General features: G+C 39.5%; 1 protein-coding gene and 1 pseudogene across 1 annotated transcript; one reads left to right on the top strand and one right to left on the bottom strand.

Moving 5' to 3' along the window:
* Positions 1-5,906: 5,906 nt before the first annotated feature.
* LOC125480703 (PR5-like receptor kinase) lies at positions 5,907-6,868 on the top strand. Its single transcript, XM_048591730.1, has 3 exons — positions 5,907-5,925; positions 5,991-6,202; positions 6,374-6,868. Exons 1-3 carry the CDS (start codon positions 5,907-5,909, stop codon positions 6,866-6,868), a joined length of 726 nt encoding a protein of 241 aa, XP_048447687.1.
* A 153-nt stretch (positions 6,869-7,021) lies between these two features.
* LOC125480704 lies at positions 7,022-8,918 on the bottom strand (annotated as a pseudogene).
* Between the last annotated feature and the right edge of the window lie 8,348 nt (positions 8,919-17,266).

A 17,266-nucleotide genomic window follows, 5' to 3' on the forward strand; every position in this document is an offset into this window, starting at 1 on the left:
TGTGAGGAAGTGAAAGAAAGGGGATGAGAATAGGAGGAGAGAAAATCCAACATAGGTGGCCATGCAAAGAATGGTTTTCAGTATTTAGTTTTGGTTCTATCTACTCTACCCCCTCGGCTATCACATCTCTTTTGTCCTTTTTCCTCATCTAAATACAAAATCGTTAAGAAATTGATTCCTTAGCATTTAAAATTAACATCCAAAAGAGAAGAATATAGGCAACTGGCTTACTTAACATCTTTATGTTGGCATTAAAACAAAAATGATGTGTCTTGTTGGTATGACTTGCCATCACACGTAAGTAGTAGCTATATGCCTAGTGCACATACAACTGATAGCTTATATCTGCATCTGAAAAAAAAAAAAAAAAGAAAAAAAAAAAGTGATTTGTCCAACTAAACAGATAAATTTTAGGGAAAAATATCAAGACCTGTAAGATTCTCCTGACGCCATTTTGAATTCTTTGGAATGTGACTATCCCACCACCAAGAATATAACCGTCTGGACTCGGAATGTGACATGGTTGCCATGACTCCGACGCAGCACAACAACATAACTTGTCTTGAGTTAGGAAATGCCAGATTATCAGTTCAAGGAACTTCCACCCTCAGTATTCCTGAAAAAGATTGGCAGTTCTCTCTCTCTCACCTTCCACCTGTGCTCCAAAAATCACCAAAGAAAATACAGAGATCGTCGTGATAAATCTTAGAATGTTTTTGAAGTTGATATTTTAGGAGGGAATGTTTAACACGGAAGAAGAAAGGTTTTCAGGAATGTGCAGAGCTCTGCTGCACAGAGAGCAACTACACAGATATTTTATAGAAATATTAGCACAACACTTTTCTATTACATGCTATCTCAGCCCTTGATTCATAAAACAGAAATCTAAGCATACACTTGTCCTATGAGACTAAGTAATGACTTAACAATTGATCCCTTCCTTCTCAGCCATTAGATCAAAACCAAATTTCATTTAATTCCAACACTCCCCATCAAATGAATTCTGGTTTTGATCCCAAGCATTTCTCTGAGATAGACAAATCTGTCTTTTGGTAGAGCTTTGGTGAAGATGTCTGCCATTTGATCCTGTGACTTGCAGTAGATCAGTTCAATGGTATTCTCCTGCAATGATTCCCTTATGAAATGAAACTTCCTTTTGATATGTTTAGTTTTCTGGTGAAAAATAGGATTCTTAGTCATAGCTATTGCTGATGTGTTGTCACACATAAGTGGTGTAGCATCCACTTGCATTTCACCAAAATCCTTTAACATAAACCTCAACCATATAGCTTGAGAAGTAGCCATCGCAGCACTTACATGCTTTGCCTCAGCCGTAGACAGTGCAACACTTTGTTGCTTGACAGAAGCCCAAGAAAATATTCCAGAACCAAATGTAAATGCATATCCTGAAGTACTTCTCATGTCATCTTCACTGCCACTCCAATCACTGTCACAGAAGCCAACTAGGATTGCTTCTTCTCCCTTCTCATACTTGATCCCATAGTCTAAGGTCCCTGAGATATACCTGAGTACTCTCTTAGCAGTTCCTATGTGAATTCTTATGGGATTATGCATGAACCTTGATAAGAGACTGGCTGCATACATAATGTCAGGCCTTGTTGCAGTCAAGTAGACTCCCAACAATTTTTCTGTATAGATTTTCATCAGCAGGTTCAGAACCATCCATTTTGCAAAGCTTCTCATTTGTGATCAATGGTGTTGCCACAGATTTGCATCCTTCCAGATTGAATCTTCCAAGCAATGATTGTGCATACTTCTCCTGATGTATGAAGATTCCAGTAACATCTTGTATTACTCCGATTCCCAAGAAGTGATGCAGCAAGCCAAGATCTGTCATCTCATATTGCCTCATCATGTCTTTTCTGAATTCTTCAATCATTTCTTCACAATTGCCAGTAAAAACCACATCATCAACATATATGGACACAATAAGCATATCAGTTTTCTCACCAGTTTTTGTATACAATGTAGCTTCACTAGGACTTTTGTTAAATCCACATCTGTTGAAATAGGAGTTTATCTCACTGTACCAGGCCCTGGGGGCTTGTTTGAGTCCATACAAAGCCTTGTGTAACTTATACACTCTCTCTTCTTCATTTGGAACCTCAAAGCCTTGTGGTTGATCCACGTACACTTCTTCCTCCAGAGTGCCATTCAGAAAGGCTGATTTAACACCTAATTGATGGAGTTTCCATCCCTTTTGAGTAGCAAGAGCAACCAAAGTTCTGATGGTGTCTAACCTTGCCACAGGGGCAAAGGTTTCATTGAAATCTATCCCTGGTTGTTGTGAGTAGCCTTTGGCTACCAGTCTTGCTTTATTCTTCTTTATAGATCCATCCAGATTCAGCTTGGTCTTGTAGATCTATTTCACACCTATCACAGGTTTATCACTCGGTCTGTTTACTAATTTCCAAGTAGAGTTTTTTTCAATCATAGCAATTTCTTCACTCATTGCTTTCTGCCAAGATTGATCCATTTCTGCTTCTTCAAAACTCTCTGGTTCAGCAATACAGTAGTTACAGACTGCATAGATCTCATCTAAACTCCTCATTTTTAATGGAGTTGTTCCTGGGGAGGAACCCTGCAGTTCTTGTCCTTCTGCATTTGAAGTAGTGGACTGAGATCCTTGTGATGGTGTAGAGAAATCGTTTTGACTTCCACCTGTTATAACAGGTTCATTTTCAGGTTGCACAGTTGCTTGTGTTCTTTCCATTGTTAATGGAAATGAGATGGTGTCAATGTTCTTGGTTTCCCAATTCCATGCTTCATTTTCTTTGAACACCACATCTCTTGAGATTATAACTTTATGTGTCTCAATATTGTAGAGCCTATAGCCATTTTCACAGCTTCCATAGCCTACAAGAACACACTTGATACTGTTGACTTCAAGCTTGTGTCTTAATTGAGATGGTATCTGGGCATATCAGATTGATTCGAACACCTTCAAGTGCTTTACATTTGGTTTTCTGCCACTAAATGCCTCAAATGGTGTTTTCTTCTCGAGTGCTTTAGTTGGACACCTCTTTAGAAGATACACAGAAGCATTGACTGCCTCACCCTAGAAGGAAATTGGCATTTTCTTATCATGCAGCATTGACTTGGTCATTTCAACCACAGTCATGTTCTTCCTCTCAGCTACACCATTCTGCTGTGGTGAGTAGGCCACTGTCAGTTGCTTCTGTAATCCTGCCCCTTCACATAATTCTTGGAACTCAATGGAAGTGAACTCACCACCTCTGTCACTTCTTAGTCTTTTGATCTTAAGACCACTTTGAAGTTCAACCATTACTTTGAACTTCTTGAAGATAGTAAAAACTTCACTCTTGTTTCTCATGAAGTAAACCCAAACCATCCTGGTGCAGTCATCAATAAATAACAGAAAATATCTGTTCCCACTGAGTGTAGGTGTTTTCATAGGACCACACACATCTGTGTGAATGAGTTCTAGAGGTTGGCTTGCTCTTCATGCATTTCCAGTTTCGAAGGAGTCCCTGTGATGCTTCCCCAGTATGCAACCTTCACAAGGCTCTTTTGTTTCTTGTAGCTCAGGCAGTCCAGTCACCATTTGTAATCTCTCCAAGCTCTTCAAACTGTGAAAGTTGAGATGTCCAAACCTCTTGTGCCATAACCAAGAGTTCTCTGCAGTACTTGCTTTTAGAGCAACTAAGTCATTGTAGTCTAGCATAAGTGGAAAACTTTTGTTTTCAGTCATGCCAACTTGTGTTACCAAGTTTTGGAGACTTCTGTCATTAAAGATCTCCACCATGTCATCCCCAAAGAGTAGGAAGTAGCCATGTGCGATCATTTGTCCCACACTAAGGAGATTTTCATCAAGGCCAGGTACAAGTATCACATCCTTGATGAATCTTCTTCCACCCTTTGTCTCTAGAACAAGAGTTCCTTTACCAGTAGCTTCCACAAGTTGTCCATTTCCCATTTTAACTCTGCAATTGAAGCTTCTGTCAATGTTGACTAACAGTGATTCATATGCAGTCATATGGTTACTGCATCCACTGTCAATGTTCCAGATTCGTCTCTTATTTTCAGTTCTTGCAACACTACACGCATAAAAGACATTTACTTCCTCTTCTTCTGCTCTATGTGCATAGTTGACAGCTTGGTTCCTTCTTGGATTACAGTCTTTTGCTAGATGACAAAATCTCTCACACTTAGTGCATTTGGGTTTTCCCTTATACCAGCAAACACCATAGTGTAATTTGTCACATATTTTGCACTTGGTTTTAGTAGAATCACTGCTAGTTTCTGATTTTGGTTGTGGAGTAAATTTGTTATCCCATTTCTTCCCTTTTCCTTTCCAGAATTTCTTTTGATTTGAGTTGTTCCCCTGAGCCTTGTAACTGCTATCTCTCTCAGTCACACTTAGGCTAGAAAAAGCCTTTTCAGCTAAGCTTTCAGAGTGCATGTTTAATCTCTGCTCATATCCTTTCAGTGTGCCAATCACTTCCTGAACCTCAATAAAGTCAAGGTCCTTAGTTTCTTCTATAATGGATGCAATGGAATCATAGGATTTGGGCAAGCTTATAAGTATCTTTTGCACTAATCTTTGGTTTGATAGTTCTTCACCAAGAGTTTTCATTTGATTCACTATATCAGTCATCCTTGTTAAATAAACAGATAGAGATTCACCTTCATTCATTCTAGTGTACTCAAAATCTCTCCTTAAACATTGTAGTTTGACAGATCTAACCTTTTTGTCACCACGAAATTCTTGTTGAAGAACATCCCACGCAGTCTTGGATGATTCAAAGTTTGAGATTCGAGGAAATATTTCGTCAAAAACTGCCCCTTGAATGATACCTAGAGCTTTTGCATCTCTGGTTTCATTAATCTTCATTGAGCTCTTTACTGACTTTTGATCTTCATCACTGGAATCATCTCCAGACTCTGCGCTTTCAATACCCTTGTCCACCAAGTTCCAGAGATCATATGATTTGAATATGGTCTTCATCTTGATGGACCAAAAATCGTAGTTGGACCCATTGAAGATAGGAGCCCTCAAATCTCCTCCACTGCTCGAAGTAGCCATGTGAGACTTTGTAAGAACAGATAAGGTTTTCAAAAATTCTGGAATTGAGTTTCCCTCCTTTTTTCAGTAGTATGAAGCACACAAAACGCCCAGTCCTGAATTTGATCAGAACCTAAGCTCTGAGGCCATGATAAATCTTAGAATGTTTTTGAAGTTGATATTTTAGGAGGGAATGTTTAACACGGAAGAAGAAAGGTTTTCAGGAATGTGCAGAGCTCTGCTGCACAGAGAGCAACTACACAGATATTTTATAGAAATATCAGCACAACACTTTTCTATTACATGCTATCTCAGCCCTTGATTCATAAAACAGAAATCTTAAGCATACACTTGTCCTATGAGACTAAGTAATGACTTAACAGTTGATCCCTTCCTTCTCAACCATTAGATCAAAACCAAATTTCATTTAATTCCAACAGGAATGGCATAAAGTTCACACCAGCGAGAAGATATCAAGACAAAACATACAATACAAAATTGCATGCTATCTCCTCTATTGGACAAATACAATTGATCCAAGGAAATAAGTTACCACTAAGCAAGAAAACATCATTAAAAGCAAAAGCAATGTGGAAAATGAAGTTTTCTTCAATATATGAGAAATAAAAAGACCAGGCATCCATAAATTTACCCCAATAGAACTCAGTATGCAGCAGCTTTTTTTAATTTTATGAAATTCATAAAACAAATTACTATCGACCCAAACAATTCTCAATTTTCTATTAATAAATTTTCAACTTACCATTGCAACTGGAATACAAAGGCATATATGCGTTCTATTACAATTTTGCCCCAATAGTTTCCAGAATGCCTATGAAGGTTTGCCGTTGGATCTGGAATGCAGCTCAATTACTTCAGTCTGTGAACAAAGCCCAATCCGGATATGCATGATGGCAAAAGGGTCAATGAGTTCAAATTGAAGTTAAAGTTTTGGGCAAGCCCAAAGCAAATGGCCAAAATTTCATTAGTGAAATAGCTACAATCGGAAGGATTCACCATGCTAATGTGGTGCACCTTGTTGGCTATTGTGTCGAGGGATCAAAGCGTGCTCTAGTATATGACTTCATGCCCATTGGCTCTCTTGATAAATACATTTATTCCAAAGAAGGGAATCTCCCCTTAACTATCAAGAACATGTACGAGATTTCTCTTGGAGTAGCTTAAGGGATCGAATATCTACATCAAGGTTGCGAAATGAAAATTCTACATTTCGACATCAAGCCTCATAACATTCTTCTTGATGAGAACTTTAAAGCTAATGCTTCTGACTTTGGGCTTGCAAAATTGTATCCTGTAGATAACAACATTGTCTCTTTGACGGCAGCACAGGGTACAATGGGATATATTGCTCCTGAGTTGTTCTGCAAAAGTATTGGAGGCGTCTCATACAAGGCCGATGTCTATAGTTTTGGAATGTTGTTAATGGAAATGGCAAGCAGAAGGAAGAATTGGAAAGCAACGGTAGAGCATTCCAGCCAAATCTTCTTCCCGTTGTGGGTGTACGATCAGTATACTGTGGGAAATAACTTGGAGATGGACAATGTTACAGAGGAGGAAAAGAAAGTAATAAGAAAGATGGTTATAACCGCCTTGTGGTGTATTCAAATGAAACCAAGTGATCGCCCTTTGATGTCCAAAGTCATCGAAATGCTTGGAGGAGATGTTGAGTGTCTGCAAATGCCTCTCAGGCCTTCTCTATGCCCACAAGAGACTCATGTGACTATGGGTGATATTCAAGACAATAAATTGAACCCAATATGTTCTAACACAGAGCTAACATCTTCATTGTCAGCTACGTAATGATCAAATTGTTAAGAAAGTGCAATAATGTAATACTAAATAAATTCTTACTTTAGAGTGAGAATTAGTGTACTGTCATATGTACTTGTTTGGGCTTGAATTCATATAAGAACTACTTCGGTTGGTGCTTTTACATCTACATGTTAATCTAACTCAGCAATTGCTTCTAACTCTATGAGGCGCCCCTTGGGGATGCTTGTATGAGAATTTTTTTGTAGGACCTGCAGAAACAAAAGGATTAGGAGGCAGTGTCAAGTTTCTCCTCCTAACATGTGAACCACCGTTTTCATTGAAGCACGATACACCGGGTGCCACTGGATGCACTATATCCCTAAAATTCCCTAAAATTGCAAGTTGCTTTGGAATCTTACCATTCCCTTCTTCCGCGATATGGATTCGTTGGTCATCTCCTTCCTCTAGAAGACTATAAATCCATTCTGGATAATAAGTTTCATTTGTAGTGTTCTCTATGGTTGAACCAATATTCTTCCTTCCTCCTACCATCTCAATCAGCAGCATCCCAAAGCTATGGACTTCTGCCATGTAAGACACATTTCCGAAATTCCTAGAGAACAGTTCAGGTGCAATGTACCCCATGGTCCCCTAGCTGTAGTCATAGACACCATGCTTTGATCCTTGGAACATAACTTGCCCAAACCAAAATCAGAATTTTTTTTGGAGTGAAGTTTTGGTCTAGCAAAACATTATGGGGTTTGATATCAAAAGGGAGGATTCTTAGGTCACATCCCTGGTGAAGATATGCTATTCCTTTAGCTACGCTAATACCAATATCCTGCACCTTATCCCAACCAAGGAAAGAATTCTATCTACTGATGAAATATAATCCTGGAGTGAACCATTGGGAAGGAACTCATAAACCAGAGCTCGTCTAAATCCATCAGCACAAAAACCAACCAAGCGATCCACATTGACATGGTGAATATGACCCATTGTTCCCCCTTCATTTGCAAACTCTTCCCCATCGCCCTCAGAGTTGTTTACTTTCACAGCAACAAAGCACTCAGAACTTAAAAAATAGTTCCGTGGGTTAATTGGCCTAACTTGTCATTTAATTGATTTGTAATCCTCTTAATATCTGCATAGCAATATCTGCTTGGATTCAGAGCTATGTAATCCGCTAAAAATGCTTAATTTTTAATCCATTCCCATCACGCTATAAACGTGATATGCTGCAATGACCAGTAGTAACAGAACAAATGATCCCATGGTTGCTCCTGCACATAGATAGATACAATCCATGAGTAAACATTTATTCTCCAGTGTCCTTTGAACATGAAACAGAGCTAAACACCAGACTTACACAACTCACCTGCGGCCACAAACGTCTTTGTCTAGGCAGCAAAAGATAATTGCGAAAATCAGACTCATTTTTTTTTCCAAATCAATTATTATCATCAGTACATTTTCATTGGACAACATCCTATAACTAAGTTTGGAGACTCTTGGCGACATGCATTAATATAAAGATGCTTACATTTAGCGGCAATTGGATTTCTCAAAACAATGTGATATGGAAGCTGATTGATACGTTCTGTTGATAATCATATTTTCATATAAATCTTTCTAATTCTTCAACAAGTCAGCAGCAAGTTCAATGTCCGTATTTATGCCACTAATTACATCACGAGTGTATCGATCATCATGTTTGAAAAATCATGAGCAGAATATGTGCGAAATAAAGATTTACATGTTATTCTTAGTTGGTTTCCTTTTGGTGAACACATTCTATTTCGCTGTTGGTGCCATTGCTCTTCAGTCTACACCTCTTGCCCTCTGCTTCACATTCTGTACAATTTGGTTTTGACCATTTGAATTGAAGAATAACATTACCATTTCCCTCCCGATCGCCAAATGGAACTGATAAAACATCATACCATCCTTGTACAAGACCGTAGGGCTGTGAAGCTTTCAAATAATCCAAAGAAAGAAGAGACACCAAAAATTCTGTCTCCATGGCCACCAAGCCAGGGGACTTGATGGGCATATATGTCTCTTTAAACAGGATTAGAGCAACGGAATAAGGTAACATTACGTATGTCATAATCTGGGAAGTAGAAGGGAGAGATTACCATGTTGGTGATTTTCAAAGGCTTCAACAGCAGGATATACTTGGTTTTCCTGATACTTGTAATCTATGTACTTGACAAGGAATGTATTAGTACTATTGGCTGGTCAAGAACCGTGTCATATCTCCCATCGCACCCAATCTTATTGTCCCGGCAATGATGTCCGCAGCGGAATGGGAAATGGATAGCCAGGCCTGGATCATCGATGCACTTGGATCCTGCGCACACATTTTGGCTTTCCCCTACCACTTTGATGAAAGCCAATAACAATAATATGCAAAAGGTAGAGATGATCAATTGCTGCATCTCTGAGCTAACAATGCCTATAGAGATATTTTTTTTCCTGGGCAGAGCAAGTACTGCAATATGTTTAATGAACCGATAAATACGAACTCGTGAACAAGATTGGAGCTTTGAGTGTTTATATGTTGAAAGAAAAGAAATGAATATATGTTGAAAAGCTAGTTTGATTATCAAACGCTCTCTCTCTCTCTCTCTCTCTCTCTCTCCATTGGAATAAGTGGAAGCAGGTCGATTATCTTTCTTGGCTATCGATTATCGTGTTTCTTGTAGTTGGCTTATCCGGTGAAATATGTAACGCTAAGCATGATAGTAGAGACTGTACCTCCTCCTGCGGCAATATTCACAACATAAGCTACCCCTTTTCAACTAAAAGATGATCCAAACTCCAAAGCAGTGCGGCCACATTCTGTATGTTGTGCCTTGGCTGATTATCTTCACTAACATACAAACCCACAGTTGAATAGTTTAAAATACAAGAAATAAAGACACCAAGAAATTTACGAGGTTCGGCAAAAACCTGCCTACGTCCTCGGAGAGATATTGCTCTTCACTATGAGAAAAACAGTACAAGTTACACATGAGTTAAATCGACATAACCCAATCCCATATCCCTTGTACACCCACTCACAGAATTTTCCCAAGAGCCTCACTCTATCCCAAGAGTTCTTTCACAAGAGATCTTTCACTCTAGCTCTCTTGATTTCTCTCTTCAACTCTCTCACACCCATGCCCTTTTTCTCTGCAAAAAGGAGCTCTTTCTTTTCACTGCAAACCGAGCTTAGCTCTCACACTCTTTTACTTCCTTTTTAAACCAAAATGAGCCCTCACGGGTGTTTTAGACACCAAAACTTTTCCTTTTGCTTTTCCCTTTTTTCCTCCTTGCTTTTCCCTTTTTTCCTCCCCAAAACAAGGAAAGATGTTTTCTTTCTTTCGGCCGCACACATCAACACAAGGCCACTCACCTTTTCTTTGTTTATTTTATGCACCCAAAAGCTTTGGCAAATTGCACATTATTTGGCCACTAAATCCAACAATCTCCACCTTGGCCAAATTCCGAAAACATCACAGAGATTCGAATCAACACTGTACCAAAATCCATTGGCCTTACGTACCAGCATGCACACTCTGAATCAACCTCGTTGGTCCTGTTCCGATTCAGTCACTGCCAATGCATGTGCAGCTGCTGCAAGCAAAAAAAAACATTTAGCTTCAGACAGGATCTCGACACTTCCTCGTCTCCTCCAGCAGGTTTTCCTCCTCTTCATTGTCTGCAACTTGGAAACTTGTCAGTGCACCCATTTCCAGCAACACCCGTCGAGCCAGACAAACATTCCTCACACTTCTCATTCTTCAGGACCATCTCATCACCTGTGAATCCCATAGCTCCACCTGCTGCAAAACCCCTGCAACACTTGAGACTATACATCACCAGGAGATGTGTTGCTTTGAGTACCTAGAGGGCATACTCGAAGTCTTCCGCCACAAAATTGCTGCTACCTGGACCAAGATCATCCTTTCTTTTTCTCAAAGGACAATTTATCCTTTTATGCCTGAATTCTTTGCAGTCATAGCATTGTGGTCCCTTGCCTTTGGAGCTTGATTTGAACCTGCTGTCTCTCTCAAATCCTCCTCCCAATTTTCTTCCATGATTCCAACCTTGAACAGCTAAAGCAGTCTCGTGCCCACCATCAACAATGGTCTTCCTCTTTTGTGTATCATAAGACACCAAAGAAGCCTGCACCTGCTCCAAACTTACTGTATCTTTTCCATGCAATAAGGTTGTCACAAGATTCTCATACGAATCTGGAAGTGAGGTAAGAAGTAAGAGGGCTTTATCTTCTTCCTCAACCTTAACATCAACTTTCCTCAATTGATCCAAGTATCCATTGAACACATTCATGTGGTCCATGAGATTCCCGCCTTCATCCATCTTCAGCTTGTACAGCTTCCTCTTCAGATGTAACTTGTTGGTCAAACTCTTAGCAATATAGAGTTTTTCCAACTTCTCCCACAGTGCAGGCGCAGAATCTTCATCCATAACATTGTTGATAATGTTATCAGCTATGCAGTGTCGAATCGTGCTAACACAACGCGACTCCAGCTCCTCCCACTGGTCATCTGTCATTTCTTTAGGCTTCCCATCTTTTCCCTTCAAAGCTCTAACCAAGCCTTGTTGAGTCAAGACATCCTTTACTCTCATCTGCCAGAGAGTAAAACTGCCCTTCCCATTAAACTTCTCAACTGAAAACGACATGTTTGTAGTCATCATGGTGAATAATAAATCTGAACCTTCAACGAACCAAAGCTTCCAACAAAGCTCTGATACCAATTGTTGTGCCTTGGCTGATTATCTTCACTAACATACAAACCCACAGTTGAATAGTTTAAAATACAAGAAATAAAGACACCAAGAAATTTACGAGGTTCGGCAAAAACCTGCCTACGTCCTCGGAGAGATATTGCTCTTCACTATGAGAAAAACAGTACAAGTTACACATGAGTAAAATCGACATAACCCAATCCCATATCCCTTGTACACCCACTCACAGAATTTTCCCAAGAGCCTCACTCTATCCCAAGAGTTCTTTCACAAGAGATCTTTCACTCTAGCTCTCTTGATTTCTCTCTTCAACTCTCTCACACCCGTGCCCTTTTTCTCTGCAAAAAGGAGCTCTTTCTTTTCACTGCAAACCGAGCTTAGCTCTCACACTCTTTTACTTCCTTTTTAAACCAAAATGAGCCCTCACGGGTGTTTTAGACACCAAAACTTTTCCTTTTGCTTTTCCCTTTTTCCTCCTTGCTTTTCCCTTTTTTCCTCCCCAAAACAAGGAAAGATGTTTTCTTTCTTTCGGCCGCACACATCAACACAAGGCCACTCACCTTTTCTTTGTTTATTTTATGCACCCAAAAGCTTTGGCAAATTGCACATTATTTGGCCACTAAATCCAACACTGTATACTGTCGTGTGAGAACAATATTGCAGTACTAGACCTACCTTATTCCGGAAAATAATATGTCCAGGCAATCAACTACGATAACCAAACGATCCGCATCATAGATACTGGCCTTGAGAACAACAATTGCTCTCCATGTCTCGAAATTTTCCGCCCGTGCCTTCTATATTGCATTTACCATATAGTTTTTCTGGTAATTATACAACGGATTCACCGCTTTCAACAGTTTTATTTTACTTGAAGTGTTCGAATCCAATGAACTCTTCCCTGTTTGTGAACACTGCTCCATGATTTGATACAAGTGCTTCTTCGAGCCAACCAAAAACGTATTGTGCAAGAATAGCACCAAACCAATTGGAAACCAACTCAAGCTAACCCACAGGAAATATACCAAATAAAATGCAAGAACAAAATAGAAAAGACACCAAGATTTAACGAGGTTCCTCGGAGCAGTAGGAGCTATCAATCATATGCGAGTGTTTACAAAGTGTTTGACAATCTCATATCCCAAACCTCAATACAGCCAATAGCTCTCAGACCCCAAAGAAACATATAGAGAAGGAATATAGTAATTAGTTAATTTCCTCTCTATACAAAGCACAAAGCTAAACAACAACTACAACTTTGATGCCGCAACCTACCTACTAAGGAATTACATACAGACTGATCATTCCCTTACATAGGTGGGCATGGTTCGATTTCGCCTGATTTACCATAAAAACCAAAAACCGAACCAAAGAATTTGCATGGTTCGGTTTGGTCATTTTATGACAGATAGATGCCGCAACATACCTATCTGAGAGAGAGAGAGAGAGCGAGAGAGAGAGAGAGAGAGAGTTTTACTCATGTAATGACCTTTGTTCGAACATAAATATTAACTTATCATACAAGAATTGTAAGCTTATTATTAAATTAAAACAAATATACTAAAAATTTCAAACAAAACACATACTAGTTTAAGCAATTGTCAAAGAGAATCTGCAAATAAAAAGAAAAACAAAACAAAAGTATGTCTAAGTTTACAATACTTCGACATTTCAATGCATCTAGATATAAAATTTTAAAATTAAGCTGAAGGCTTCTCATGTCGTTTTTTCCTTGTTAAAAGCTTCGGACGTTCAGTCCTTAGTAGTGGGTTGTCGTTTATTAGAGTTTCTCTTCTTTTCTGTGACGGACGAGGCGATCGCTTCCTTGTTATTTTTTGTTTCTGTTTTACAACTCTTTGTTTTTTCACTGCTTCTTCTCTTAGGTCCATTGTCAAATGTGTACAAGGACACAATGTCAGGAATTTCCCCTAGAATGTTGTAATTTGATTCTGACTCCATTGTTATTACAAAATTTTCCACTCCTTTAAATTACGATTGTAATCGACAAACCAACCGCGAAATCCTTCAAGACGAATGGACAATGATGTGTTACTGATTAAAGACTCTCTGGTAGTCACAGTAAATAGTATAGTTTTGAATCAAAGAATTCAACTTAGAGCTCCAAGTATTGCGTGCCTTGTATTGTTCATGAAGGAAGTATTTCTACTAGTAAGGACTCCTAACTCCTTGTTTAAGCGGGAGCATGTGAACTTACTCGTTTGCATTCCAATATCAATGAGGAGGAGGAGGAAACAAAATCTGCTTACTTAAGAGGTGAGTTTCGTAGTAGATTATTTCCATTCCTTCTTCATGTCTATCCGTTGATATCTTTCCATCTGGTCTTTACTTCGTACGCTCAAATCATTTGATTATTTTTCTTCACTTTTGAAACTCACAGTTGATTGATTTCGTTTCGTCTTTTCCCATTCTCTATAATTACATCAAAGACAAAGTAATTTGGAAAGAAATAGTGATGGATCAAACATATTAATGTCAATTGTCAATGCATGCATGCATGCTGGGTTATTTTTCCTGCCCAAAACAGTTTTTGGGCTTACAGTTGTGACGAAAAAAGAGTGGGTTCCTTGAAAAATTCAGAATCACATAAATTTTGGGACCAGTTGATAATATTCTCATTCTCTTTTTCCCTAAAACGTGGTTCATGACTTCTCATATTTCAAATAAGTAAATATGTCTAATCCTCCTTCAGATATCGAGAATTGTGAGATATTAGGTTCAGCACTAGAAGTAATTACACAAATAATTGCTTTTCAGCACAAATTGGTATTCACCTTTCTTTGGCAGCACAAATTGCATCTATACAACACCAACACAGTCGAAATATAGAAAAACGCTCTTAACCGCTTGAGTTACAACAAGTTCAATCTTTTAATTGACTAAAACAACAAATGGCAGGCAGGGTATAGAATTTGCTTTCCCACAAGTTTGGGGGTAAAATTGGAAGAAGAGTGGGTCAAAGAAGGGTAATGAGAATGAAGAGAAGAAGAGCAGCAATGAAAGAATACTTAACAGCAGCAACAAGTATATCCAATGCGATGAACAGCAGCTGCCACAGCACCTGCACACTCGCCCACGTCAGCAGCCCCGTCAATCCGACGGCCAAGATGTTGTTAGGATCTGGGTCCAGTAGCAGATCACCCCATCTGATGTTTTCGAACGAAGGCCGTTGATTCTTCCCCAAATGGTCGTCTCCGCCACCACTGTCGGATCTGATAAACCACGTGTGTCTTCCGCGCCTTCTGTTGCCGAAGAACAATCCAAGTACATTGAGGATATGGTTCCTGCGCAAACATGATCCTATCAGGAGTCCTATCAGCAGTTCCATTCTTGTTCTGTTTTGAATTGTAACCATGCTATTACTTATATATTGTCCTACACGGATTCCTCTTGTACTACTATAAATATTAATGATCAGTTGGCTCGCTCCATTATTGAGTTGAGATTATAAACATTGTTCCACTATCTTTCATGATCCAATTCCTTCTTTGCCTTTCTCTTCTTCCCTCTCCTCGGAATTGGAATCCTGCTTCAACCCATTGCCGTCGTCGGCAAATACCACAAATCTTTTGGGTGTTTTTGGGATTTGGGTTTTGAGGGGCGAATAAGAAGAGAAGTTGAGATGGGTCTGTAGTGATGGAAATGGAATAGATGGAAGTCTTGGGATTGGTGGAAGTGTGAGAGCAATGAGCCCTAACATGATTTCCCGCAAATCCAATTTTTACAGGAAAATTGAGAAAGCGGGAGAGGATCTTTATCGATTTCCCCACAATATTTTTCAATTTTTGTGGGTTGGGTTTTGGATTGTATGTGAATTGGATTGAAGCCTTTTGGACTCGGTTAATTAGTAGTAGTGATTGCGGACTTTGGACTCGGTTGCAAGGGCTTTAGGCCTTCACTAACATTTGTTGGAGCAACTCCACCCTTTCCTTAATTAACTGGGCAACAACCCATTTTTCCCCCTAGCCCCCCAAAACCCACCCCACCCAATCAGCTGGGCTTCGGTGGAGTCCAGCAGCATGCCCAACACAAAATAGACTGACCCAATTACGCGGCTCATGTGATGCCATGCCGACATCAGGGTAATTTCAACCTTATGCTCCTCAATAATTTATAAGTTTTAAGTTTATACTTTAAATTTATTGATTAACTTAATTAAACTACGTTTGATTGTTTACAAATTTAGTTGTTGAATTTGAATTAATTATTGCAACTGATAAGTAGGACCCCGAAAAAGGGGCTAAGAAAGGGCTACATTTGGCCAGCCTTACGCCCTTTAGCCAAATAATGATTTGGTGGCTTCATGGAATTATAGCTTAGTCATCAATTAGAGATGAGTTTTTTGATAAATCAGCACAAGGGACCACAAGCATGACTTTCCTTGAGAAGGTAGGCTGCCCTACATAAGTAGGGACATTCAAAACTATTGTAATACACGCAAATATCAGTACACCATAGTGAATGTAACCTAGTCGTAAGTGAATCTTTTATGTTTATTATCCTATAATCCATCTCACCCGCTTCAATTGCCTTTGTTCACATAGGTTCTTGTTGACTAACCATTTTGTAGCATGAATAACTACAGCTAAAAGTATTGTTTTCACTTTGTAAGATTTTCTTTTTGTTGTTTAACAACTTTGTCACGTTACTTTGTAATTAATGATTTATATATGAAAGCATCCTAAAACTTAAGGAGTTCTTACTGTAAAATTTAAAAGCTCAAGATATTTTGTGAAAAAAATAATAAACGTGAAGGGTTATGTGAAATATGATAAATTTTAAGCGGGTGTCCATGTGATTAACTATAATGACAAATTAGTGGAGAATTTCTTCAATTACACCAATTTTGGATGAAATTTTAACACATGGGGTTTCGTGGAAACAGCTTGAAACATCAAGGGGTATTATTGTAAACCTAACGGAATTTCACTTCAACACAAAAAACATCAAGGGTTACTAGCGTAAACAACAAAAAATTGTGAGGTATGATTAGGGTTAAACTATCACAACCTACCACTTTACGTTATGGAGATCAAGGCCAGTGTAACATCCCACATCCCCCAGGAAAGTGATCCTTAAATGTATATTTCCAACCCTACCTAGCACGAGACTTTTTGGGAGCTCACTGGCTTCGGGTTCCGTAGGAACTCCGAAGTTAAGCGAGAAGAGGGCTAGAGCAATCCCATGATGGGTGACCCACTGGGAAGTTGCTCGTGAGTTCCTAAAAACAAAACCGTGAGGGAATGGTAAGCCCAAAGCGGACAATATCGTGCTACGATGGTGGAGCGAGCCTGGAAAGTGATTCGTCCCGGGCCGGGATGTGACAATTGTTATCATAGCCTAACCCTGGGCGTGTGTGTGCCGACGAGGACGTCAGGCCCCTAAGGGGGGTGGATTGTAACATCCCACATCGCCAAGGGGAGTGATCCTTAAATGTATATTCTCATCCCTACCTAGCACGAGGCTTTTTGGGAGCTCACTGGCTTCGGGTTCCGTAGGAATTCCGAAGTTAAGCGAGACTAGGGCTAGAGCAATCCCATGATGGGTGACCCACTGGGAAGTTGCTCGTGAGTTTCCAAAAACAAAACCGTGAGGGAATGGTAAGCCCAAAGCGGACAATATCGTGCTACGATGGTGGAGCGGGCCCGGGAAGTGATCCGCCGCGGGCCA

The sequence above is a fragment of a genome, unplaced genomic scaffold (genome assembly GCF_019419815.1).
Source record: "Pyrus x bretschneideri cultivar Hongxiangsu unplaced genomic scaffold, Pyrus_bretschneideri_v1 Contig35, whole genome shotgun sequence".
Taxonomy (NCBI): domain Eukaryota; kingdom Viridiplantae; phylum Streptophyta; class Magnoliopsida; order Rosales; family Rosaceae; genus Pyrus; species Pyrus x bretschneideri.